The 27923-nt window shown below is 38.6% G+C and overlaps 1 protein-coding gene across 4 annotated transcripts in view; it reads right to left on the reverse strand.

Moving 5' to 3' along the window:
* ZNF385B (zinc finger protein 385B) overlaps positions 1-27351 on the reverse strand; it is a 152656-nt gene extending 125305 nt beyond the window's left edge. Inside the window, exon 1 of one of the 4 annotated variants that reach the window (XM_065068878.1) lies at positions 27218-27351. Coding sequence is in view for 1 of the 4 variants with exons in the window: in XM_021289826.2 (XP_021145501.2) it covers positions 25729-25807 (79 nt within the window). In the remaining 3 variants the exon portion in view is untranslated. Of the gene's footprint in view, positions 1-25728; positions 25953-26982; positions 27116-27217 lie in introns of those variants that run through there. The other 3 variants (XM_065068879.1, XM_021289826.2, XM_065068884.1) reach the window with 3 other exon arrangements.
* Between the last annotated feature and the right edge of the window lie 572 nt (positions 27352-27923).

Genomic DNA, 27923 nt, shown 5'->3' on the forward strand with positions numbered 1-27923 from the left:
ACTTGAGCATTCCTCCCATTCGCTACATTTCCTAATCACTCAAATCTATGCAAGCAAGCATCTGGCATGTGTCTCCTTCAAAAAGGAGCTTTTCATTGCAGACAGATTTTGAAGAATTCTGGATGCTACTTATTCTCACTCACCAGGAGTCAGATACAAAATGAGGCCATTTCATTCCTGAGGCTTACACATGGCACAATAACATCATGTAACAGAAGCAGCTACTTGAGACTACAGGCAGTGAATCGAGAATTAAGTTACATGACCATTATATTCTGCAAAAATCAAGCAAACCGTTTAGAGTAATAGTGATAGATGGGATTGTGAAGTATTTAGACGTAGGTTTAAGACTAAAAACAAGAATACGAGTTCATTTAAAGGGAGAAAGGATGGAAATTATCATATGGGGAATATAAAATAGATCAATTCTATGAGCTCCCACTTTTCTATAACCTGGATACAACAGAGTGTAGGCCACGTCTCAGCAGTGGCTGATACATAACAATATCTACAAATTAAAGTATCCCATACAAAAAGTACACATTCTGTGATTCTGTGAATCATACTGGAGTGACACACACATTACAAAGGTAGTGCTATATTACTGTAGCTGTATTTACTCAACTACAGAGAGGACTGGACTCAATGAAAAATTGAAAGGTGAGAATTTTAAAACAAGAAAAAGAAGCAGGAATCAAAGAAGAAATTCAAGTATTTTGGAAACAGTCCAGCCGAAAGGATCCAGAAAAATCCAAGTCCATAGAGGGATTGTTTGCCCTATTCATCTTTCATAGGTACTTGAAAGTTTGCTTCTTTCTCTGGCAAAAGTAAGTTCTGCCTCAAACCAGATATACTCATTTTTACTCTGATGAAAATCATGAAAGGAAGCAATGCAAGTATTAGAGCTTTTCAAGTATTTGACATAAACTGTTACCAGACTATACATGTTGTCCTCTCCATCACGTTTCCTCCCCAGTACACAGAATTGTGATCTATCCGAATAGATTCTGCAAGCAATACTGAAGCAAGAATAAATTAGTGATTTATGACACCACATTAAAATTCTTAGGTGTCATGAGATACCCTGTTAGGATTTCTGAAACCACATCTTCCCAGCCTCTTGCAGCTGGCAAAGAAATCTAAGCATGGACATCCTTTGTACTTGAAGCTCAAGGCAATTAGCCTTTCAATTTAGCTAATTTACTTTTAAACAGAGTTGTGCTTTCAGGGGAGCTACAAAGAAGTATTATATATAGTACACTGCTGTAGGTGAGAATGTGCAAATCTTTACTCAAAGGAAATGAGCTTTGGTTATCCTAATGAATTAGTGATGGTTACATGAAGCATTCTTCTCCTGAGTGCTGGTCTAAACTTTTGCAATGCCCATTCCTAATTAGTTGATACTTCAAAGAATCACTATGCTGGAAATGTAATTAGACTGCCATTCCTCTGTGGATCTGTGCCAGGTAAGCAAAAGTGAAAACATGTTTTGACAACTTACATATGGACAAAGAGAATTTTCTCATTTAGCCTTTGGAAACAGTCAAATGAATTACACCTAAGACACAGGAACAAATATAAAAATTAACTGGCTTTCTCTATTGTTTGATTTCCAAAAAGGGGGGGGAGCGGTGGGGAGGGAAAGAGAAGAGAGAAACCCAAGACTGAGTGAGCCTTGTGCTGTACACCTCTTAATCACCTCTATGGGAAAACCTATCTATGCAGCTGGACCAGTGAACTCTACATGCACACCCTAAGAGCTGAGGTCTTACACTGGAGCAAGTTCCCCATCTCTGCCATAAAACACACACATATACACCAAAAACCAAATAAACAAAGAAACCTACCAGAGTGTTACTTTAAAGAAACTCACTAGAGCTGTTTTTGAGAAGTCTTATGACCTTTCTTATATTTTTAGACAGTATTTCCCAAACATAGATAAACTATTGAGAGGCATATGGTTTGCACCATCTGGGCAACAAGTTCTATTGGGATACTGTGGTGAACAGCATATGCACAGTGCCTGGTGCACAGTATCCGACAGTGTTAAAAAAGCACTAGAGACTATTTTGAAGCCAACCTTGAAAAATCCCCCATATGTTTAAGGGACCAGTTTCCTTTCAGAAGATGTGTTCCTCTTTCTTTCAGTACAAATCAAAACAGAGAACTGCCATGTTCAATCTTCATCTTGTACTGAAATTCCTCAAGGAGGCATCATACTCTGCAATGCTCCCACCTGTCAAACTATTTATTACCCACGCATACACTTGTGATCAAGTCTTCCTTATTTCTTTCATCTCTGCTCACAAAGCACACAAAATGTTTTAACTCAAAGTTACAGTAAAAACTGCACGGTTCAGAAAAGTGAATGCATTTTTATTCCTTGTGACAGATAAAGAATAATCAGTTAATCATGGCACACTAACCAAATCAGGTTAAGTAATTTTTTTGTCTGCATTTCAATGCTGGTTTATCAATGCAAAGAGGAATAAGAAGTCAGCTTGTTATTTTTGTGCATGAAAAGTTTTGAATGGTGTTGTATGACAAATGGCTGGCAGCCTCTTCACTAAGATGTTTTAGAATATTTACATTTGAGCGAGATTCTCTTTAAACTACAAAACCAGATGGTTGTTTCAAAACACAAACATTAGCTGTTCAGTACAAGGTAATTCAGAAAACTGAAAACATTCAAGTAGCTAGTATTTTGCTTTGTTCTACCAGCCTTGAAATTGTCTGTGTTAAGGAAAGCTAAAATTAGCCCTAGTATACTAGAATGTAAGTTCACCTAAACTGGAGTAAATAAAATCACTCTTGACTTCAGTTATCACAGACTGCAGTTGCATGTACCCATGTTTGTCACTAGCTCTAATTGTAAGGTTCATTCTTTCCTCTTTAGCCCCTGTACTTACAGATTTCTGGCATGCTTAACATTAACAAGACTAGATTTACACATCAACTTATTTGCCAAAGACATATATCCTCACCTGACATAACATATCTGACTGATGCCAAGAAAGTTAACCAAGTTTGGAGTCCAGACAGCTGTCTTGAATCATGCTTCAAGAGGAACAGGTAGTTTTCTGGCATTTCCAGCATTATCACAACACAATTTGGCTTAAGTAACCATTTGACAAGTTGGTGCCTTCCACTCAGGAATATGTCATTAAGCCAGTACTTGTATTCAGGTAACTTGCACTCTAAGTTTTCTTATCTAATTGTAAAAGAACATCTAGATGCCCAAAGCATCCAGTGCATGGCATTCTCATAAAGAATAAAAAGAGTCCATGGCATACCAAACATCAGTGATAGTCAGCATCAGGTCATATTTACATCTTAGTTCATGCAGAAATTTTAGCTTGCTAGCAAAGAACTAAATCCCAAATATTCTGAAATTCTAAAGCAACATCCAGGATGAAAGAAAAAAAAATACAGGCAGACTTAAATGACTTTTGTTGGACAAAGCCAAGATTAAAATATCTCATGTACCAAAATGTCAAACAGCCAGCCAAAAATAATAATAATAATATTTTTTTAAAAAGGTGGGATGCTTTCAAAAGGTTAAACATGAAAAGTACAAATCATTTTAATAGCAACTCTTCAAAAAGTAGGTCAAAATTTTTAAAACTCTTTTTTTCCAAGTAGAAATGAACAAAGTGAGCTTTCTTAAGTGTATTCCAAATTTTGCCGATTTTCACAATCTGTGTCCCTGAGACTAGGGAACTGTCTTATCAATTACTAATTTAATGAAATAAATTGAACTATATTGTCTCTAAGATAATTTGTAAAGACTACTTCCTAAATTTCTAGACCTCTACAAAGTTACTAGATTGAGGTTTTTACTTGTATCTTTCCAAAAATTTTATCAAGTATTCTTTTAAATCAAAGAACTCCCCTGGTGTTCCTCCATAGAGGATTACAACATCTACATTGAATAACATAACACACTAATTAAATGCATCTCCACCAGATTTTACAACTCAGAAGAGCTGAAAATAAACTTATAGAAGGAAAATGATGTTGAGAACATAGTTTGCACCTGCCTTTAACAAAAAAAGGACCACAAAAAATTGAGTTTTTTAAAAGAACAAATTATTTCTATGTTTTAGAATCATCTCTTAAAACATAAGATAACTTAAGACTCACTGTAAAGCAAATGGATTGCAACTAATTGGAGAACTGGTACAAGATATAAAGTACTTCTAGGGAAGCATCCATTTTAATGATAAAAGAAAGTTTTAGGCATGAACTTGTGTGAATAAAGATCAAAACCCACTGACAAAATGGGAGATTCCCACAGGATATTTGTACCTGGCCGTTGCTTTATCCTGTATGAGCATGATCACATTTTGAGTACATAAAACCTTGGTCTCAGGAAGGAAAAACCTTTTCCTACCTTTCTTAAAAATATCAAGAATTCACCTGAGCATGAACAGAAGCCACAAGGGAAAGCCAGGCAGAGCAGCCAGCCTTCTTGTTCATATAGCATAAGTCTGACAATGCTAGGAGCTGAATGTAAGTTGTACTGGAAACTATTAATTTGGGATAAAGCCTGGTAATGCTGCAAAAGAGCTCTTGGACACAAGAGCAAGAACTTTGAGGACTGTGTGAAAATAATAGTTGGGCAGGAATAAAGAACAAGCTACATTCAGAAATAGCTTGAGATGGAGATATATCAGCTTGCTGGACAGCACTAAGAATTCTAAAAGAAAACCCTCCTTCAAAACTACAAGCATGATCTGTGGCAGTGAATGTCAACCCTAAAGTGCTCCTAAAAAGCCCCACATTAGTCAACCCTCAGAGACTGTCAACATCCATGTAAACTACTGATTCTCTTTTGGAACAGAACAAATATTGCAAGCACTGTCCCCATATAGGGCAAAGGTAAAGGGACATACGTTTTTTCTTAGTATCTACTTAAGATTTATGATCAAGTTATAAGAGAATTATCCAATGGGTAGTGACAGACCATAATAACAGGCAAATGAATTACCTAGTTTGAAGTCACCTGCAGGAAACAACCAAGTTAAAACTGGCATTGCCTCGAATGTAATCATTCACTTCCCATTTTCCTCGTTTACAGCATATTTTGTGCTGACACTGAACTCCAAGAGGACTCTTGGTGGAGTCAAAAATATGGCCACTCTCTAATTCCTCCTGCCCACCCGCAGAGTTGCACAGACCTCAAACTCAGGCTGTCAGTCACCTCAGGCTTTAAGCGACCACTGCCTGCAAAATCCATTCTCAATATCTATCTTATTCCACATTAAAATACACACTTCCATTCATCAAGAGTGAGGCTGCCTTTCACTGGTTTTGCTGACATTTCACACCCTGATCCAGAAATATTAATAGCACATGCATGTGCTTACATGCTGCAGACAATCCACCCTACTCTCCCCTCAATTAAGAGCCTGTTAGGATGAATGCATTTACTCATTCAAATTTGACAGACAAAACCTCCTCATTTTTTGCATTACAGCCAGTGCAACCATACTATTGCATTAATGTAATCTGGGTTTGATAAACTTTTGAACATACCTCTAATATTTACATTTTAATTTTGAGCTGAAAGGTAGTACTTGAATTAAGAATTCATGTGAGGTTTTGTTTGGTTTTCTTCCCTTTTATTATTCATTTGTATAAAATCATATACTATTTGCAAATCATACTCAAGAAGCAAAAACACTTGAAGAGATTCAGACAGTATAATCACCCTACCCCAAAACCTTCATACCAAGGAACCATTGGCAATTTCAACAGCACTAAACTGCATAGACATTTTAAAGCCCCACATTCTTGTAGATATTCTGCACCAAGTATCCTGAAGGTACTGAGAAAAAGAATAGTTAGGTCAGCTATTTGAATCACTAAAGTAGATGCCATTTCGTTAAACTGTTGCTTCATACACATTTCAGCAGATACACAGGACAGCTAAGTGAGAATAAAACATGCTTCAACACAAAACAAAATGGATGTCTTAATTGCCATATAAAGCAAATTGCATGATAGATGCACAGATTTCTTCTTTTCAAAGACATTTATACTTGATACAACACAGAGCTTCCTATAGGAGCAACTTTACTATCTAAAATATTCTGTGTAAAGAACCTGTCACGTGAATGACAGGAGACCTTTCCAACCAAAACTGGTCTAAATAGTATTTCTGAAAGCATGCATGTCTGCAAGAGAGGCTTAATGCATAAAGCCAGGGGCAGAGAAGATGAGGGAAGTGGCCTGTGGGTATCCTCATGGTTGACACTTCTGTCTGTGCACCCCCCACCTGGGAGAATGGGAGCAGACAAGGACCAAGAGTCAGGAATTTCTACTGCATCTGCAACAAAACTATGGTGTCTCCTTTCACAAGTAATTTTACACCTTGGTGTCTGAATCATCACCTCCCTTCACCCATCAACTCAGACTATGCTGCCAAAGCAACAGCATGTTTTATAGCCTGCATTTGTGCTCATGATTAGCATCAGGTATGATCTGATACGAGGCATCTAAACATCACCTCTGACCATACCTAAGAAACAGCATTATTTGTATCACAAAAGCACCAATGAAGATTAAAGGTCTGCTAAAATAAGTGCCATTCAAGTTCACCATCAAAATGAATGAACTATGGAAGAACCACATTACACCCACCCATATTACAGAGATGGACCCAAGGCACACAATTCAGCTTTTGCTGATTACTGCATAAAGTGAGCTTTTCGCAGTGTTGACTGCATACCAACTGCCGCACTAACAAGCGGTGTCTTCCTTCGGACATTTACAAACATCAGAATGCTTATTCATGACAGTCCCACATATCATCTGCCATCCCAGATGGTAACTGGTGGGATGCTGATTTGTCCTAAGGCAATTACCACCCACCAAGATAGTGTATGCAGTGCTAAACAAAAAGCATGTGCCATCTGCTGTCAAGTTTATAAGACTTTTTGAGACCTACTAGGTTACTTTAAGTTTATTTTAGATCAGATACATCAGGAGGCTACAGTTCTCTAAATGCCCAACAAATAATGGGTAAGCTGCACTGTAACAGACATTCCGTAAATCAAGAACACATTACAATGTGCTGCTGGTCCCACATCTAAGACCCTGAGAGCAGCAAAGGATTTTCACTGTCATCAGGAGCAAAAGGCACAAACAGCTCACAGGCTCAGAGGGAACCACAGGGAACCTGAGACCAAGAAGCAAGATGAAATTCTGAAGAACTTACAGATCTCTTTGAATTTCTTCTCTGAAGAAATTTTATTTCTTGCTGATGGGATATTTTTTTCTGCCTCCTTTCCTTGCATCTCTCTACTGCTATAATTTTGACAGCTGTTCTCCATCTTATGATTTCTTGCCAAGCCCCAGCTCTTTTCCTACCTCTATATCTCCATAGATTCTTCCCATCTTCCTGGTCATGTGCTGTCATGCTATATACACAGAGGAAAGAAAAGTCAATTAAAAAGCAGAACTAGTGTGACATCTTCTGTTTGCCTCACAAACCACGTGAACTTCCTCTTACTGACTTCATCTGTCACACATTTGTAGACGGTTAACAGAGAATACAGCAGTTTCCCCTGGGGTCATTAAGCACTCAAACTACATTAAAAAATTCTACATATTCTTCTTAAATCTTCTAATTAAATATATTTCTGTACATTGATGAAGACCTAAAGCAAGCAGAGAAAAATCGAAAAACACATCCACTGAAGCATTTTTCCAAATGTTTCTAGATCACCAGATACATGAAAACCTTTCACTGAGGCAGGGAATTAACCCTTGCAAAAGTGTAAAGGTTATAGCACAATCTGCACAGATTTAAAAAAAAAAAAAAAAAAAAAAGCATTGCTTAAACCTCCCCCCTTAGGAAGTAGTATTTCAAAACACAGACAAATTGCCTTTAAATCTTTCACATCAGAAAAATAGGACACACGAGAGAGAAAGCATAAAGATCCGTACTGCACAGTAATGAGAAATAGGGGTTGTGAAGGTCTCTGCAGGGGCCCAACATAGTAAGAGCCCCTGGTGTCACAGCCCACGCCAACACGGCTGTGTTGGCAGATCTTGCTGGCAGCCCAGCAGTGGATGCTGAAGGAAGACGCCTCCAGCCAGCACAACTGCATCACCTCCTCCAGCATTCACACCACGTGGGGCAGAGGCAGGGCACAAGAACAGAATACAACAAACAGGCACCTCCAAATGACAGCTCAGCTCTTGAAAAACAAAAAAGTAGAGGCCATCTAAATAAAGAAGATCTGGAAAGTATATGCAAAGAGAAGTACATGCAAAAAGTACATGCAAAGAAAAGGGCTTGTCGTTCCTCTCCACCCACGCAAGCAACCATAGGCAATGAGGGGCACAAGGTAGAGTTTCTCCATGCTCCCCAACCAATTTCCCTACTCTCCTCTGAATGAGTGTTAGTAAAGCCATCAGTTGCTTTAAATCATCCCTGACTGCTGCTTCTACTGCAGAGACCCCAAATACCAGTCTATACATCCAGCTGCAGCTATCTGCAGAACACATGGTTTTATTGTGTCAATGTAATCATAGATGTGATTAAAGATCAATACCCCAATAAAGTTATTTAATACAAAAAAGATTTGACAAATAAAATTACACAAGTTACTGTTAGTCTTATACTGTCATCCTGCACAGAGTACAATTCTGGCATCTCCTTGGGGATATAAATATTTTTCCACATTTCATTTTACAACTATGAATCTGAAGTCTTCACGGAAATTCATGCATACTGCTCCCATATAAAGTAAAAACATTATTTTGTGAAGGGATAAACTTCTGATGAAGGCAGTCACACTGAAAATTGGCCGTTAATCTCCTCTGAATAAATATAACCCCCAGAAATATAGAAATGTGAGCAGAATATATATATTTTTTTGCACTTGAAAATGCTGAAGTGCACAACAAGAAGCTTTTACTTCAGCATTTACAGCTGAAATTATCCTTCAGAAGCCTATTTTACCCTCATGAGAGGGTCATTCACTTTTCAAAGCCTTTTGCAACTTTAAGATTGCAGTGAAGCTGACTTTTACACCTTATTTCAGTAGATCTCACTCCTTAGTCCAAGTTGTCGCATTCCTTGAAGACATTTGATATTTTTCTACCTTTATAAACATTTTATTAAAAAATATTCTTTTTGCAATGTCCCAGTTGATTTCGTAATGCAAAAACATCCTTGTGATAAACAATTCCTCTAACAGGTTCCCCAATTAAAGATGATCTCGCTCTCTCACACTGGCTTACCTAGTTGAGCTGTGCTCAAGTTATATTTTGCTGAAGAGCTGATAACAGAACACAATTCCTGCTAAAAGACAGTTTTTAAACACACTTAGTCCCTTAAAAGATCCAGTGGACTGAATATGCCTCCTGTGCTGACATAACAGACACGACATTTTGAAACAAATATTTTTAAAGGTTCATTTGAGAAAAACTAATCTATGAATCTGATGTCTCTGTTGCTTATGACACTCCACTTATCAATTCAGGGCTGCAAGCTTTCAGAATTATATCTTGCAGTATTAGGTATTTTTCTTAAGCCTGGCTCATGCAGTCATAAAAATCCTTAGGAACTGTAGCTTTTTAAAAACCTCTCTAATCCTTGCAGAAATATGCAGAATATATGAACCCTAAAAGCTCAAAAACTAGAAAGGAATTAAAGAGAAACCAATCTCAATTTTCTTCTAGGACCTGACAACGTTTCTGAATGTTCAGAGCTGACAATATTTCTGGCAGCTAGGCAGGAGCGCTGATGGCCCTGTACTGCAATTATGTTTTATCACTGTAAGAAACACAAGACTCAAAAAAAAAAAAAAAAAGAAAGAAAAAAGACATTCACTTTTGGGACAAAGCTCTGACAATCAGACCTGTATTGGGCCATACAAGGTTTTCCAGGGTGATTCCCAGGCACTTGTTCTGAGCCAACACTGACTGTTGGTTTAAAGTTTCTCTTTCCCCTGTGTGTGCAGTCCATAAATGCACTAGAAAGCAGGTGTTTCCTCTTACACCATGTTCCCACAACCTCCCCCTTCCATTAGCCTTCATTTTCCAAGACTAAGGAAGTCTCCTCATAAAAAAAAACCCAACCAAACAGGATCTCCTTTTCCCTGACCAGAACACTTCTCTGCACCCATCTCAGTCTGAACTCGACACAAGCAGGAATCAGACCGGTTCCCTGGACTCCAGATGTGGACTCATCAGTTTTGCAATTGCAATGTTAATGCTTCCTTATCCCTAAAAAGCAGGAAGGTTAGGGGTCACTAGCTCATTTGACAGAGTACTTAAAAACAATGTTCGAAACATTTTTTTTCTTTGTTTAATCATGTTTCATTAGGTATAGCAATTAAATAACTGCCAAGTACCAGTGAGAGTTCTCTGCTATTGCAATTCATTCAGCTTATGCTAAATGGACAACTCCATCAGTAACCCAAGCTGTAAATTAAATGTCACTTCATTTTTTTTCAAATATTTGTCAGTCCTTCAGTGGCTTAAGAATTGCATAAGAACTTAGTTTCCAGAATAAATTTCAAAATATATAGAGCTGCAAATTTTCGAATTATATTTTTTACTTCCCCTTGGAAAACCTTGTTTTGTAGCCACAGTTTTCTCTAGAAAAGAATCAAATTAGACAAAATGTTATTTTCAGAAATTGCGTAGTCATTAAATAGTATCATGAGCATCAGCCAAACAATCTGAAAAATTGAAAACCTAAGAACTCTAAATTTGACAGAAGCAACTTTCAAAGGGTTTTTTGTTTGTGTTTAACATCTAAAGACATTTCCCCAAATGTAGAGCAGGAATCCAAACTGACATTGAGAAGCCAAGTGAGGTAGCAGCTTGTGTTTTCAAACACTTTTAACAAACAAGGTCTTTGATTCAGAGACCCTTTGTGAACTAGGCTGACACTGTGAAAGTCTCCTCAATCCTGTTCATGTTTTGAACTGGGGCATGGCTCAGGTGGCGGTTGTAGGTTGTCAACATATTTTTCAGGAAACAGCGCTGCATCCTAAACCCCACTCTCCCTCTTTGATGTATGAAATATCTCTTCTAAAAAACAAGCAATAAAAGCAAAACAAAACAAAAATAGGCACTAGGGAGGAAGAAGCATCTTAAGGGCTAAGTCTATAACTCAGTGCAACTACAGATTCTATATCAGAACTTTCAGCCACAGTACAACAACATCCTGGTATTGATCAACCTGGAGCTCTTGACCTCTACAGATATTCGAGATTCACATTGGATCACGACATTCTCAGGAGAAAGTCATGGAACAGTCACCATTTTCATTTTATTGAGCTTCTTATTGCATACCAGCCTTACGTTCCTCACACTGCAAAAATTCCCAAAAGTAACTGAAGCATACAGAGAAGGGGAGCAATCTCATGTCCAGCTTTGGGTATGCCAAGCTTCATAAACCCAAAAAATTCACACAGTTAATCACCTATGGATTAACCATATTCAAAATGTCAAAAGCTGTAATACACATTTAGTCTGCCAACACAAGAAGCAAAATTTAACAGGCTACTCTATCCCATCTCCTATCCTAACTTCAGGCAGACCAACATTCTTGCACAACTCCCTGAGCAAGCATAACATGTGACACCATTATATTCCATTGATACTTCTGGGCCAAGCATATATATGCACACATTTATATAAAACATATATGGGCACCTTGTCAGATTCTCTTCCTTTACCCTTTCCGTGAAGCAGCAGTAAAACGGACATCCTGTTACCCAAATGCACAAGCCAGTACTCAAATAGTTTTAACTCTGAAGATAGCACCTGTAGTTACTTTGGCACTAATGACTTCATTTTTGTTCTCAAAACAGTCTGTAGGTACAGCACACAGGCTGATCTAATGCCTGCTCCTTCCTTGAGGACATATCTTGCCTAGATTATCTGAATAGATCCTGAATAACAATAGAGGAATGGTCTAATCGTGCACATTTTTTAGATACAAAGACAGATAAGATAAAAACAGTATGGTTTTAAAGGACCTTAACTCTTTTTCCCCAGGTCTGACTGCTTGGACTGTAAACAATAATTTAAAACTGCTTCATCTGTTCTATTGTTGACCTTCCCAGACCAAACAGACAGATGGGCCATGGAATCACAAAGTTCAATTACTTTCCTTTTGCAGTCATTTATCTGATTCCTTTAATGAACATGCATATTTCAGGATAAGCATGAATTTTGGGGGGAAAATTAGGAGAGAACCTGAAACTTTGCAAAGTTCCTATTGTAACAACAACCAAAAAAAAGTAGTATAGCCCCAACACCTAGGTCATTAATATATACAGCCTGCCAAAATTTTTCATTTCACATCCTAAACAATGTTACATTGTACCCCTGAAACAGCTGCCAATTCTCACTCCCAGGACAGCAAAAAGTCATTGTTATGCAATGCAATTCCTGTTTTTAAAATACACATAGACCTTGTGAAACAAAGCACAGTACACAAATTCATGTAATTAATTATCAGGGATAAGCATTCACTTGCCATTCTTAGGCACTGACATTAGTAAGTATTCTAGAAACAAGTTAATACAGAACACCAGTTATTCAGCTTGCCTTTTTATTTTTAATACTTAAATAGACTTCATGCTCTGTTGATAGAAGGAATGAACAAGGAAGAACACCAGCTGATTTCCCTAAACCAAATCAACAATTTATCCCAGCATACTGCAAAACATTGAATAAAAACTCTGCAATTCCTCCAATGTGCGTAAAAATAATAGTGAACTCATTTACTGAAAGTAGAACAGAAATCTAATCAAAGAAAGCCATATGGAATAGCTATATTCTATGCAGAAATAATGATTTATATTTCAAATTAATTCTTGTGCAAGAGAAATAGTTGAGAACAAATAAATCGGTGTCCTAAAAGTCTGGCAGAGAGTGAACTCATTTGGGAACTACAGCTGTTGCGCTTTAGAGATTTGGATTAAAATCCATCATTATCTTTCAGTTAATACTCTTTCATCGACCAATCGGCAGTCATATGGTGTTTACCAACCCTGGTCACTTAACCCACTTGAATGGCCTTTGTGCTATAATTTGTACTTCAATACAATCAGATTACTTCTAATCTAAATGATTTGTGTCCTTTATGGGACAGATAAACACTAATCCCAAGGTTCCTAAAACATAGCAAGCCTAAACAGTGCCAGTACAGCATCCTCTGTTTGCTGTTTTAATAGAATATTTCATTCCAGTTAGGAAATATCTGATCCTACTGACCTCACCTTTTAGATACTCATTCCAAATTTCTTATAAAGACAAAGAAGATTTATCAGCAAACACCATCGCTCAGATATAGAAAATCAGCAGCAAATAAGCAATATACCTATACTTAAATACTACTTTTTGATCAAATTATTTCACAGGAAAAAATATTCTTTAAAAATTGATAAAGCAGGGAGGAACATTTTAAAACTTGTGCAGCAAAGAGTTACGCATGCTAATGGCCCACAGTCCCCAGTTCTCCATTTAAGAAGTCCACCTCTTCAGAATGGTTTTCCAAAGATTCAGCAGTTAAAGTGTCCTCAATCATTCCTGTTCTTCAGTTAATCTTAAGTGACACTTGGAAGAAATTCACTGCAGTGCAAGTCTAGCATCTAATTACATTTAACAGTAATACGCTTAGGCTCTGATCTCACAAATGTTTCTGCACAAGTGGATCAATGAGCATGCGACAATCTCCCTAGAAAAGAAGGACCCACAGAGGCAAATATATTTGCATGACTGGAGCCAGGTACAATGTATCTGTACCTTGAAAAATGCCAGAGTTGGGAACAAGAACAATTGAATAGTTCAGTAATCACCTCACAGTGACAGCACATACGCAAACACCTTTGTACATAAAGATATTACCAGTGTCACTCTATTATATTTGCATATTCAGCAACATATATATTTCTTTCTGACCTAGAAAAATGTGTAACTAAATTTCTAACTCCCTACAAAACATATCAGCTTGTAAAATATAACTGATCATATCCCAAATTAAGCCAGGATGAGCCTACTCAGAATTGGATAAAACATTCCCAAAGAAAAAATAAGATGGTGGATGATCTTAATAGCATCTGTAGCTATTACCTTATGCAAATCTAAACATGTTTACTTACAATACCTCAGCACAGGTGCTTATATTTCATATTAACTAAAACTCTTTCCTAGTTGATGACCTAAACTAAAAAAAGAAAGTCCATTTTCTTATAGTAACCTCATTCATACAGAGAGCTGCTCTCAGTCAGTGACCTCAGCCAACCTTGCAGTGATGCGCGAGCTTACACACATGCAGAGAATCAGGAACCACTACAATGGCCAAAATTCTGTTTTACCACTGAGATACAAGCCTGACACATAAACCTTTAAAGAGCCTTCATCCAGATTTGTGAGGAGTGAGGCAGATCGTCTTATATAGCAGCACATAGGTCATGAAGGGGATTGCACTATGGAGTTTGCCATTCCGGCATCAAGTATCCTCTGGATTATTCAGTAAATGGCATGTATACTCCTTACCCTACTCTGGAAATGGCTCTTTTGATGCCCCTTGTAATTTGAGCAAGATCCCTATTACATACTACAAAACAGCCTCTTTGGACGGCCTAGCAGAAATTACAACTTATTTGAGATTTCCCAGAAGTTGCAACAATCTCAGGGGTGCTGGAAAAGCATCTATTATATAATCCACTTCTTGAATTACAAGCTAACACATCACCAAATATAGAGCTTAAGAGGATTGATCTACCTTTCCAAGAGCAGTAATCTTTGCTTTTCACTAATTTCTCTACCTTTGTCACAACCTCAGGATGTTGAAGGTTGCATAGTTCCTTGAATACTGTATTTCTGTCATCTTAACTGCAATCATGAAGCACAAACCTCAAATGTAAAATGGCAAGTCACAGTATCTCTCCTACTGACATCTAGAAGAATAACAAGATTCCAGTGTCCGGAAGCAAAAGATACAAATACAAGAATGACCCGCACAGCCCACTTGCACAACTAGACCCACTGCCAGTACTTGGAGGACACTTGGAAGAGGGGAAGTGTTGTTATTTCTTTTTCCCCAATATCTAAAAATTGCTGGACCAGCTGTCCCAAAGACTGCTGGTTCCAAAAGAGATTGTGAAGTCCATGAACACTGAACAAATATTTATTAATACAGAAAGTGATAAGATCAGAAATTTGAAGAAAGAACTTGTAAATGCTACAAATCCTTAAATATTTAATTAACGAATAAACACCTGGCAATAGCAATATATTACCCTTTATGAACTCAAAAAATATATGCTAGAAATGGTATCTCCCATCATGAGAGTACCTACAAACTCAGTAGTTCACATATGCAGTATCAGATAAACTGCAAAGGTACTGCTATTTATCTTTAAAGAACTGTGTGGCAAGTCCAAACTTCAAAAGAAAGGGGGAAAAATAGTAAAAAAGTAATTAAAAAAAAAAAAAAAAAAGATTGGACCCACAGATCTGTCAGGACAGACAACAGCTCCCAGATGTGAGCCAGCAAAGGCTCTAGCCATCATGACTCCACAGAGATAGGACTACAGAGTAAATAAGGAAGGGACACTCCCTGGAATATGTAGGAAATGTCTATAGAACACAACAGATTCAGATTTAAATGTATGTGTGTGTCTCACACAAAAGCTAGAAACAGGTATACCTGTAATGTTAGTGCACTCTTGGCAGAAGGTGATAATTATTAAACTTAAACTATGCATCTGTACAGCAAAATAAAAAGGACCTCTAATTCCACTGCCGTATTTCAGGTGGCTCCCCCACATTGATTCCTGAAAGCAGCTGCCCTAAAGAGAAACTATATTTCTGTAGATGAAAACAAAGCTAAAGTCTGTTCAGTCCTGGGATTTTTCCCCCTTCCCACTCCAGAAGACACACTTAAACTATTAAGAATCCAGAATTAACTAGTTTGAATTTACAGTATTGTAGTTAAGAATATCAGAACCACCACATTAAAGACATTGCAAAGCCAAATATTCTGAAACCAACAGAAACATAACATAACTAGAGAAACTTCAGGTGTAAAAGTAACACAGTGAACAATTACCTCTTTTTTAAAAAAAAAAAAAAGTTACTTAAGTAGTCAAAGAAGCCATTCAAAAAAAATGCTCCCCAAAAACCCTTACCTAACAAAAAGTTAGCTTGCTAAGGGTTTTCATCTCATGACTGGAATGAATTCATTCTGGCATACCATTTTTCTAGTATCAAGAAAAAGATAGAACTAGGTTCCAAATATGTGAAACATCTGCATTAAACTAAGTTTGAGCAAAAAAGATTACATCTGCATTTCTAGTCTTACCTGCTATTTTTATGCTTTATGGAAGAACCACATTCCCTCTTCCCTCCAATGAATTGTGTATGTGACAAGGAAGAAAACAACCATAAGTCACAGCAACATGAACTTTTACATCCTTGTCATAATAAATGAGAAGATGCTTATGGCTGCTTTCTTCTTCTCCAGCACACCAGCCGCCTAGCTAGGGGAAACCATTAAACAACTAGAGGTGTGAACCCATTCTAGCTTTCTACTCCATGAAGCCATACATCATTTTTACATCGGAATCATGTGGCTATAAATCATGTGAGACAGAATGAGAGCTAATTAAAGAGTCAGATAAGCATATAATTTTGTGTTGTTGCATATCAGAAAGCTCTAAAATTTTCCATATTTTGTATAAAATATTGTCAAATATTAAAAGACATTTCAAGCAGATAGGTTATTTTCTTTTAAGAGGCGGGCATTGCACTCTGGGAGACATAGATATTTAATTTCCTAGCGGGGAAGCCCCATGAAACCCTGAGTAAGCCTTTTTTCTTATTTTAATAACAAACATAGCTCTACCTTGCACATGCGTTACACTGCAGTCTTGTACACAGTTTTTGAACTTAGTCAATTTTTTTTCCAATTAGAGCAAACTTCTATGTTTCTGAAGACAGAAAATCACAACACAAGAAATCTCTACATGCACTAAGGCAAAGCATTAATCAAATGCACCTAAATCTAGCACTTCAGGCTATTCACAGGATTCCTTTGCCACTTGAAAAAAACCAATTATTTACTGATACCAGATTTCTCAGTCAATGCTATTATCTGGTAAAATATTTTCTTTGAAGGGTCAGAGGTAAATCTGATGCAGACATGTTAACTGAAAAAAATATATATACCTATCTCACAACCCAAGAGGGCTTTTAAGTATGCATAATATTACTGTGACATCTAGAGCATCTGTTAGTGGGTGAGAAACCCATTATGCCATGTAAAAATACAGCATGAGGATGAACCTCTAACTCCAAGAGCTTGTTCTCTAAAGGCTTTTTATAGAGATATGAAGATACGTTTTATTTTTATTCCTTCTTCACCTTCTTTTTAGTGACCTAATAGTTGTAGTGACTAAACCAATTCATCAAATGCAAGAAAAATAATCTCAGAGTAATTATTAACTATATACATTTTAAAATATACGTATTCATCAATCTCAATAATGTGTAACTGGCAAGGGCTAGTCTAGTGCTTATATGGCATTCTTATACTCCATTTCAGAACTTCGGCGTTTCACCAAATACCTTAAAAAAAGGAAGAACAAATGTTTTTCCACTCTAAATGTATACACAGGTTTGTCAACTCAGCTTTAAAAATAGAAAGCATTCTTCTTCTATTCTACTGAAGGAAAAATAAAAAGTATGTGAAGTTTTTTAAAAATACTTTTTTCTCAGGCTTGACTGACTGGAAAAAGGGCTCAAAATCATTTTTTGTTAAAAATGTGGCAACACCCATCTGAAGATTCACATTTTGCTTGGGTATCCCAGGCCACTCTTGCAATTTGCAAAGTAGGCTGCAATCAGGAAAGGGGACATGGATCAGATACACAACTAAGTCAAAATACTAAGCTCACCAAGCAAATGCAAGGGTCAAGAAATGAAAAAAGCCAAGAAATACAACTACTGAAGGAAAGACCAAGGCATTAAGCTGCCCGAGGGCACAACAAGGAGGCAGGTGAGGAGGGTGGCCAGGAGTGGCAGGGCCAGGCAGGGCTGCCTGTTGTCAGCCCACCAAGCCACAGCTTGTACTGCTGACCTTCAAACCTGAAGGATCTCAAGCAATCTCGAGGAAGTTTTCAATCTTCACTCTGTCCTACTATCTCTAAGAAGTACTTGGTAACTGATAACTGAATTAAGCTCTACCTATGGCTTTTTGTGGAAAAACATGAAATACAAATCCTAATAACCAGCATTCTAGAGAGATTCTGACACTCCTTTAAAAAATGGGCATCAGTGTTTTTTTAAACTAGACAATTCAGAAATGAAGGCTGGAATTAACCTTTTAAACAACATAAAATCCTTCCATGGCCCAACACCAGCTACTTCAACCTTAGAAGTAATTTTAAAATTTATCTGTTTTTTGCAACACGTTATTGACATTAAAGGAAATAGAGGATCATCATAAGATGGAAGAAGCAGCATGACAGTAGCAACATACCAATAAATGACAGAAATAGATTAAAAATATATATATGGTAAAAAATACATAATCAGAAACATTCAAAACTTTGAACACAGTGTCACACAGAATGTAAACTCCATCTCTGTAAAAAAACAAAAGCCACTCCATACAAAGCATCATGTTAATATTACAAATACATTTATAAGGTAGTGTTAGTATACAAAAGCAAATCTTCCAAGATCCCCACGTTCAGCATTAAACATGCTGTTGACTCCTAGCTCCTCATGGCAGTTCCCTTGGTTATCACAACCACACGGTAAAGTAACCCTCTGATCAGCTGCCTCCAGCACAGAGGGCAGGAAGCAGCCACAGTGCTGCATGGAGAGATTACAAACCCCAAACGTTCCTGTCAGCCACAGGCTCCTTGCAGCCCTTCAGCATCGTATCATCTGAGGTTTAACACCAGTATGTGGGGGGTTTTTTTGTTTTGTTTTATTTTTGTTTTGTTTTTGTTTTTCTTTCTAAACATTCACCAAATCAGATTAGTATAAATCTTTTCCTCTGAACAAGGAGGAAGTTCTACTGTTGCTCAAGATCTAGATGTCCACTTAACAGATGGAGAAGAAAATCTAATCCTTTCTTACAAAACTAGGATACAGAAACTTGATCAATCTTCTAATTTACAGTTAAGCAAGCAAGGTGAAAAGCTTCTGAGAGCTACAAATAACACAGAAGAGAGGTCCATAAGGTTCCTTCAGGGGCAGAGGTTTCTTCCAGTTCTTTTAAACTGCAACAACAAATGGCCACCAAGTTATATGTAGAAATACTGGATAATGCAAATTCACTGAAAGAGTTAAGAACAAGCATTACAGCATTCCTGTTTTGTCTGCCTCTTGCTTTCTCCTCCCTATCCAAATTACATGATAAATTGTAATTACGAAGAGGACAATGGAGACTCATCAAATTCACAGAGTTAACATATGGCATTGCAACATAGTTGACAATATAATCAAATTATGAATTTGATAATATAATCAAAATTTTATATTCGTTCTGTCAACATTTTTTATTACTGACCATCAGTGCAACTTTCATTGATGCTTGCTGAAGTTTGTAAAGCTCTATTGTCTGGTTTCTTAAGCTGCTTTTGTAGCATTCTTGAGTTGGTAAGACTAACCCACACGCCAAGGAAAGACAGCAGTATTCGACTTGAAATGTTTTCTCAAACTTGTTTGAAAGAGAAGGAAAAAGCTGCTGTAGGCAGCACTTGTCCAGCCTTTCAGGAATATCACTTGCCTCAGAGCATCTGTCAGCTGCCTGCAATAGGAAGGGGTCTCCTGTACAGTGGAACTAGTCTTATTCAAAGCTTGATCAGTAAAGCTACAGCAGTCTCAGATACTACAAAGAGAAGAGTGATTTCCATCTTCAAAATTTATTTTATAGATTTGCAGACAGCACATATTAATTTTGAGCAGTTTAATACTATAGAGAATCAGGCAATAGCATCAAACACCCCTACCCTTATGTTAAAATACTTCCTTTTTTCATATTACCTATGGGACTAGGAGTGTCATAACTCCATTTTGGCTGCCCAAAACTGTCTATAATAGGTTTTGCTGCTTCTGATGTCACCTGTATAAAAGAACATGCTGAAGTGCTCCAGACTGGGATCTGATGATACCTGAGCAAATACCAGTGAAACTCAAACAAAGCACATCAAACCTCTAATGCTGCTCCAAATAGTGGTATGAAATTAATTTCTTCAATCACTCTGTAAGCCCTAGAGGTAGACTCCAGATCTAAATATTTGAAAAGTGTTGATGAACAATTCAAGATTTACCATGATTCTTAAGGACAGAATTTAGGGATTGTGTGGTTTGCCTTTTTTTTTTTTTTTTTTTTTTTAAAAAAAGGGGTTTTTTTTTGTTTTAAAAAAACAAAAGCTAACAGGCTCTTTAAATTACAAGATCTTGTTTTCCTTCTCATCACGGACTGAAGATGAATTGAGACAATCTACATGAGTCATAAGAACAGCTACCTCCTGAAAAAAACTACTTTGTTTGCTGTAAAAGTTGGAAGAAAAGCAGGAAACTGCAAGAGAAGATCCTCTCAAGGTTAAGGCATGTGAATGCTGCAGTGCAGAATCTGTCTGTAGCCTGAGCTCTACCATAGAGCTGACAGCAATGCTAGGTGAGTTGCTTGGATCAGTCCTTCCACAATCACTATTTGTGGATGCCTTTTCTGGGAGCCTAACTTGATAACTGTGAGCCCTAGTTTATAGAACTGCTGAATGCTCACCCTGCCATTCAAGGCAACAGCAGCTCTGCTGTGAACACACACTTCATCATTTCGAGTGGTGACGTACGAGTCCCCACAACTCGCAAACCGAGCACCTAATGTTGCTAAAGGCCTGCCTCTATGCCAAAGCTCACTCACTATGTCAGGAGAAGGCCATCCATTTATGTCATGGAAGTGTTGGAAAGATTGATTTTTTTTTTTTTTTTTCTGTTTCTGAAGCACAGAGCTACTATAGAGTGAGCACCAGTGAAAAGCTCACATTCTCAGAATAATGTTTGAGTGACAAACCACACACCAAGACATCCAGGAAGAGGCACTTGTTAGTAAGCAAGCATTACCTACCCTGCACACAAAGCCTAGTGAGAATCCCACAGAGGGGAAAAAAAAAAAAAAAGACTCCTGATTATACATGCCAACAGCCTTACTTGAGGTTGTATACACAACACTGTCTGGCACTTCCTAATTTTCAAATAGCCAACTTTGCAAGTTTGAAGTTGTCTTAATGTTGTCTGATATCTATAATATGGGTATTCTTGTTTCTCTGATTAGCAAGGGACCAAGTTAAGTATCGAACATGGTATTGACTATGCACAGGCCCCACAAAATACCAAATATGCAGCTTTCTGGCATAGACTGCACCTGCATTGCAGATAACATACTGCAGAAATGGACAAAGGCAGAATCTTTTTCCATAAAGCTTTGACGCTGACTTATAAGGGGTTTTCTTAACTAGTAATATGTATTAAATAATCTCATTTTAAGAGAAAGACGAAGTGCATCTTGGCACTTACATGCATTTGTAATTCCAAGTCAAAGATTCACCATCCAATTATTAGCAGGTGGCCAAAGGAAGAAAGATTACGCAATTTTTTTTTGGTCATATGCAGTCATGCAAAGATAGAGATGAGGTACTCCTCTGCTAGCTTGTATTAGCATTTTCATTGTAAAATCCCATTAGGAGGTTCCTATGCCTTCTTTGGAAGTCTTGCAGCACAGGGCACAGTAAGAACTTTAAGAGTGTTTACTTAATATCTTACCCAAACTCATCTTCTCTGGTATATGTCTTGATAATGAATCTCTATGGTCAATTTTTTTTCCCCTAGCTTAGGAAAACAAGCTCATTTTTAAAGCTCAAAATTATGATAGCAACAAATAAACACTGTAAAGTGCAAACCAAGTTACATAAAAATCACACTACACGTTTTTCCCCTCTCCTCCCATTTAGAAGCATATTGCAGTAATGCTGCCTGTCACATCACTAGTCCTTAAACTAATTAATCTTTGAAATTGTATCAAATTGTAATAGGACTAAGGAGACCTGATAGTCTACTGTATTTAAATAGGATGTACTGAGAAGTGTCAAATTAAAACTCAACAGCATGAACTGTTAAACAAAATCTCCTACCATATATTTAACTTTCTGGTACCTGCACAAGTATATACAGAGAAAACAATGTGGCCTAAAGCCATAACCACCTATGCTATAAACTCATTAGATCTTACAAGTTTAGTAATGGTGAGTAGTGTTAAAGATTCAGTAGATTACATGCTCTGCTGGGAATCAGCACTACACCAGCCACTGTTAAGTAAATTGATTATAAACCACTCGGCATGAGAAGACACTGGTTGTAGAATGGCAGGATTTTGGCTGCCATGATGCACTAAAACCCTCACAAACCATTAAAATACCCTGGCACATTAAAAAAAAAAAAAAAAAAAGAAAAAAAAAGGTACATTTTAATGTCACAAAATAATTCAAGCTTCAGTTAATTTTACTTTGCTCCCCTGACCTTAACCCTGTCATTTCAGTCAGGTACAGAATTGTTCTTCAGTACCTGTAGTAAGCAGTTACATTCTCTTCCTTTATCCAGAAGACTTACCTTAGTCTTATAAGGATCACTGTCCCTGTCAGACTGAAGCAAGTAATGGGGTGAACGCAATCTTATTTTCACAGAGTGGACAAGCTTTGAGCTTTGTGGGTTTTTTTGCAAGAGGTGACTTTGTGAGATGTCTCTCAGTATGATTCCATGTGCTGTAGGAGACAAGATTACCCTACCTCATAGTCAGAATGAGTGACTTAGTTGCAGGTGTGCCCAAGTCCTCTGTACTTTCAGCACTGGCATATCTCCACCAAATAGTTTGCTCACAGAAAGCCAAGAGTTAATGAAACACTGTTCAGTAGATTCCATAATCACAGCATTTCACCAACACCACAACCCATCGTCCCATTATGCAGTAAAATCACTTGGAAAGGGTCTAAAAAATTGTGAACCAACATGCATAATTATGCAGACCCTGCATTCTGCCACAGAAGAAAGTGCATTTCACCTGTCTGTACGCTTAAACCTACTTAAACAGTCTCTGTGTTCAGCACGCACTCACAACATTCTAAAAACCTATGAAACACTTAGAAGGCTACGTAACTGAAAAGGATTTAGATCTATAAGGCAAGGTGAAAAGGACTATAGGTGTCTAAAGCTTCAACTTGTATTCATGTTTAGCTAAACCCTCCTTAAATTGCTTATTGTAAACATTTGACATAAAAAAGTTGTTGTCAATAAACAAACTGTTACTGGATAATTTAACTGAGGAATGAAGTATTAGCAATGTTTTTATAACACCTTAACTTGCTCATATCCAAACAATATATAATATATATATATAAAATATATATGTAATATATATATTATATATATATATATTATAATATATAATATATAATATATGTAATATATACAATCAATCAATAACATAAACAGTACAGTTCTAATGTGCCTAGATGTGTATTAGCAACACCTGCCATTATAAGATCAGTCTGGCAGTTCAACAGCAGCAAATTGGTAAGGTACCAATATTGATAAGCGAAGGACTGGAACTGCACTGATACAGTTAGATTGGTTTACAAGGCTTCTATTTTTACAAGCCTTGGCAGCTCAGGTTCTCTAATGAATTTTTAACATGTCAGTTAATATGTTTATAGAAAGCAATGTCAGCTTTAGCGAATACATAAGAAAAATCACAGTTGCATGCCAATTGTACAACATAAGTGTTAAAATTCTGTGCTTTACATTTGAGAGATTCAAAAGAATTATTGCAGATGATCAGATGAGAACACTCATCTAGAAAGGAAACACAGTAAAATTGCAAAGTTAACGGGCATGATTCATCACTCTTGGAAATATTAGCTCAACTTTGTGAAATATTATGTATGGCAGAGCATAAGAAAAAAAAAAGCTTTCTTTTTGGCAAACAGAGTAAGACCCTGACTCCCTGTCATTAAAAGCCACATTATACCAAAACAAATTACTGAGTACTTTGTTATCTTTAGCAACATACTATTGACGCTATAAGTTGAGCTATGTTTACTTAATACTGTACGCTTCCACTGAATGTAACTGTATTAGAATACTAGCTACTGTTTTGCAGCCCTTTTTCCAACAACATAGAATGATGTCAAATGAATGCACTGTACAGATTTGCTTTTTGTTGTAATTCCGCAGTTTGCTCTGTGCATTACATAAAATCAGAAAACAGATTAATTTTATGAAACACATTTTTAAAATCCATAGGACACAGATTTTCAAAGTGCTTTAGATGTTTTATTTTTAAAACACTGTAATTTGTTAAATAATAAAAACCATAAACTTCCTACAGTGAGATTATGCACGTTCTGTGAAGTTGTCATAGAAAGAGAAAATTTACCTTTGAAAAGAAGCTCCACATTTTGCACTTGTGGGCAAAATAATAGAAAATAGCCCTTCTACCAGCATTTGAACAGCATCAGTTAGGCAAGCAGATCATCTAGTAAAAATCTACTAACCTATACAGCCAGAGGGATATTACAGTCACACAGGAGAGTGAAGTTCCTGTAATTCCTTCAACTCTCTGCGCATTCATCACCTTGAGGATAAAAGATGCAAGCACATCTGTGGATTTGGGTAAATGCCCTTTTGTTAACTAGAATATTATGGTATTTAACATCTGCTTCTACCTTTGCTGCATCAGAGGTAACGCGATATCATATCTAAAAAAATATTCACATTTGTATCTCGATGAGTGACTTGTTAAGTACCACAATTCTCTGAATGAAATGCAAAAATTAAAGGACTAAAATATTTATCTGCTACAAGTTGACATTCAAGGAATTTCAATAGTTTTAAGGTATATAAAGAAGCAATAGATGAATTCCAGAAAGCACACTATTCAGACTGCAAAGTCATCTTTTCTTCCCATTAACTACAAATGACCTGAGCTTTGCAGCATATTTCAGTACACAAGAGAGAACTTTGCACTCCAGTTCCATACTCCGTCACATCCCAACACAGCCTGACAAATGTTTCAGGATTTGAGACTATCACAGCTCTTCATTTTAAAAATAACACTAAAGCCTCATTTCATAAGTTATCAAATTCTTAGAGCAAATATTCTCAAACCACAATCCCTTGTGATAACCCAAAGAGCAAAGACTGCAACACCAGTTAAGTATCTGTTATGTTTTATGCAGCAATGCTCATTACTGTTTGAAATCCAAGGACTTGCAGAGCTAATTAACTAACAAGCCTACACTCCCCCAAAATATTATCTTCCACAAGACTTTTTCATGCTTCTATAGCACCTTAGCCCTGAGGAACTGTACTCCAGTAGGAAGGCATCCTTTCAATTAAAACTCAGCTGAAGAAATTCAAAAGAAGAAGAGATGCAGGCGGCTGAGAACAGTTGTTTAAGAGAGACTGATGCTGGTTCAAGTACATTTATCTCTGGTGCGAGTGTATGCAGAGCAAGGGGAACACAGGGTGCTGGACAGATCCCACCACTGCCCACAGAGCCAAGCAGGCACTGGACTGAATTTCAGAAAAACAGTTTGTGGCCACGGAGGAACACCTTAGCAACCAAAACCAAGAAAAATCACATCCCTTGTCCCCCACTCTGAGCAGCCTACTGACCTGATGAGGTGGAAGAAGCAGCAAGATTACTTATCTGGAAAAGGAGAAGTAGCATAACCCATTCGAACCTGTCTAGCATCAGCTCTGGAATGTGCAAAGACACACCTTTTTCTCCTTTTCAGAACTGAAGTAACAGGGCAGGAGGTGTCTACATCCACTGGTGAGCACAACGCTGCCTTTAGAGATAGAAGCTGCAGAGCACGTCCTCCCTGCATTCAACGGCCTGGGCATCTCACCAGTAACCTACCATTACACCTCACTATGAACCTGCAGTAGCTATGCTTCATCTACAGCTACTGCAATCACACAGGTGCATACTCATCACCTTAAGGTTCTTACACTACTGTTTCATATCACATTTCATTCAGATAAGAAAACTTATAGGTTCTTGACTTGTTTTGCACCTTGTTTTTATGCTTTGTGAAAGACATCACTAAAGTGGCAGCAAACAGGATGGGAAATAAAACTATCTTCTCCCTCCTCCTGTAAGTAGTATTTAGTTGTATAAAATGTTCAAAGATTTATTTGAACTTTTGAGTGCTCACAATGCCACCCTTCTCTAACTTTTCCATTTACAGACTTCCATTTGGGCTTAACAATAAAGACCTAAGAGTTAAAGCCCATGAAGAAAGTTCCCTAATTTGTTTAAAGGTCAAAAATCAACAGAAAACAAACATGATCATTCACACTTATGTTAATATTCTGACAATTTCTCTCAGAAAAGGAGATTTCGTCCCTGTACCCGCAGAAAACACAACCTTACATCTACCTCTCACTTGCAAAGTGTCAACAGGACTTAAAGTTTAACATTTGAAGCATGCCACCACCGTCCTCGGGCTCGTGAGGAAGAAGCTTGTGACGCCAAGCACCCACACTCACCACGGGTAATTAGCTCATCAAGGAGGACTCCTTATAGGTTAATTCCTCCTCCGCTGAAGAAATTTACCTTTCCCGAAGTCGGTGTGATTTATAAAACGAGAAAGCCGACCTAGACTCATGCCAGCATTTTTTTAGAAGTCACTCCATATGCAAGGAAAACAGAGCTCCATCTAGCCGGGCATCCCAGGGAAGAAGACCCGCACCTTTCCGAGGTAAGAAACGTTGTTACGCAAACCTCACACACTGCCGAAGCCCCTGACCTATTTAGAGACGCGCCTTATCTTTTCTGGAAACAAACGTTCAGCTGCTAGAGACGCCGATCAACCCGTCCCGCCCGGGCAGGCGGAAACCCCGCGGAGCCCGCACCGCCGCTACCTGCGGCTCCGCTCCCACCGCTCGCCCCGCTCCGCCACAGCCAAGTTTGCCCGGCGGCGCGGAGCGGGCGGGCTCGGCCGTGGGCTCCGGCTCCGCCCGCACCCCGCTGCCGTGCCGGGCATCCCCGGCTCGCAGAGCGCTCGCCCCCACTCCTCCTCGCCCTCCGCCGCGCCGTGACATTGAGCAAGGTCCCCGTCGGCACCCGCCGAGCCCCGAGGCAGCGCCCGCCCCTTACCTCGGCTGCCGGCCAGAGGGAAGGTGGGAGGCAGCGCGGCGCCGGCGGGCGGGCACGGCCGCCCCGCTCCGGCCGGACCGATGCGAGCGCGTCCCAACTCCGCCGGACCCCGGCGGTCCGCCGGCTGCCGCCGCCCCGGCGCATGCGTCCGCCCGGCCCCGCGCCTCCCCCGGCCCCGCCGCCGCCGCCCCGCCTCAGCGGGCGCAGGTGGGCGCGCTCGCGCAGCGGCCGGGAGCCGTTGGCACCTGTGGGCGCGGGAAGCGCGGTCCCCGCCGCCGCCTGCGGGTCCGGGAGCAGCGTCTGGGGGAGTCGCGCTGAGGGGTGAACCGGCCCAAGCTGAGCGCTGCCCCGGGAGCCGCTCAGCCCCGGGAGCCGCAACCGGCTGCTTCGGGAAGTGGCCTCGTCCCGCCGAGCGGGTTTATAGTCCCTGGGCAGACCCAGAGGTGGCTGGTGGCCGTTCCCTCGACGGTTTCTGATTCTTCTACCACAGCCTTGTCCCCGAAGCGAGAGCTTTCGAAACAAACCCTTTGTCTTTAAACGACCCGCTAGTGAGACTCCCAAAGCCTTGGCTTTGCCAGCCCACCTGTGAGCAGCGCAAAACAAGAAGCCTTACTAGTAAGTTACGTTTTGTAAACTCTACAAAACTGTACCTTAAATAAAAATATTACACTAGCAAACATCAGTGTTTGTAATTGTACCTAATAGA

This window comes from Columba livia, chromosome 7 (assembly GCF_036013475.1).
Source record: "Columba livia isolate bColLiv1 breed racing homer chromosome 7, bColLiv1.pat.W.v2, whole genome shotgun sequence".
Classification (NCBI taxonomy): Eukaryota; Metazoa; Chordata; class Aves; order Columbiformes; family Columbidae; genus Columba; species Columba livia.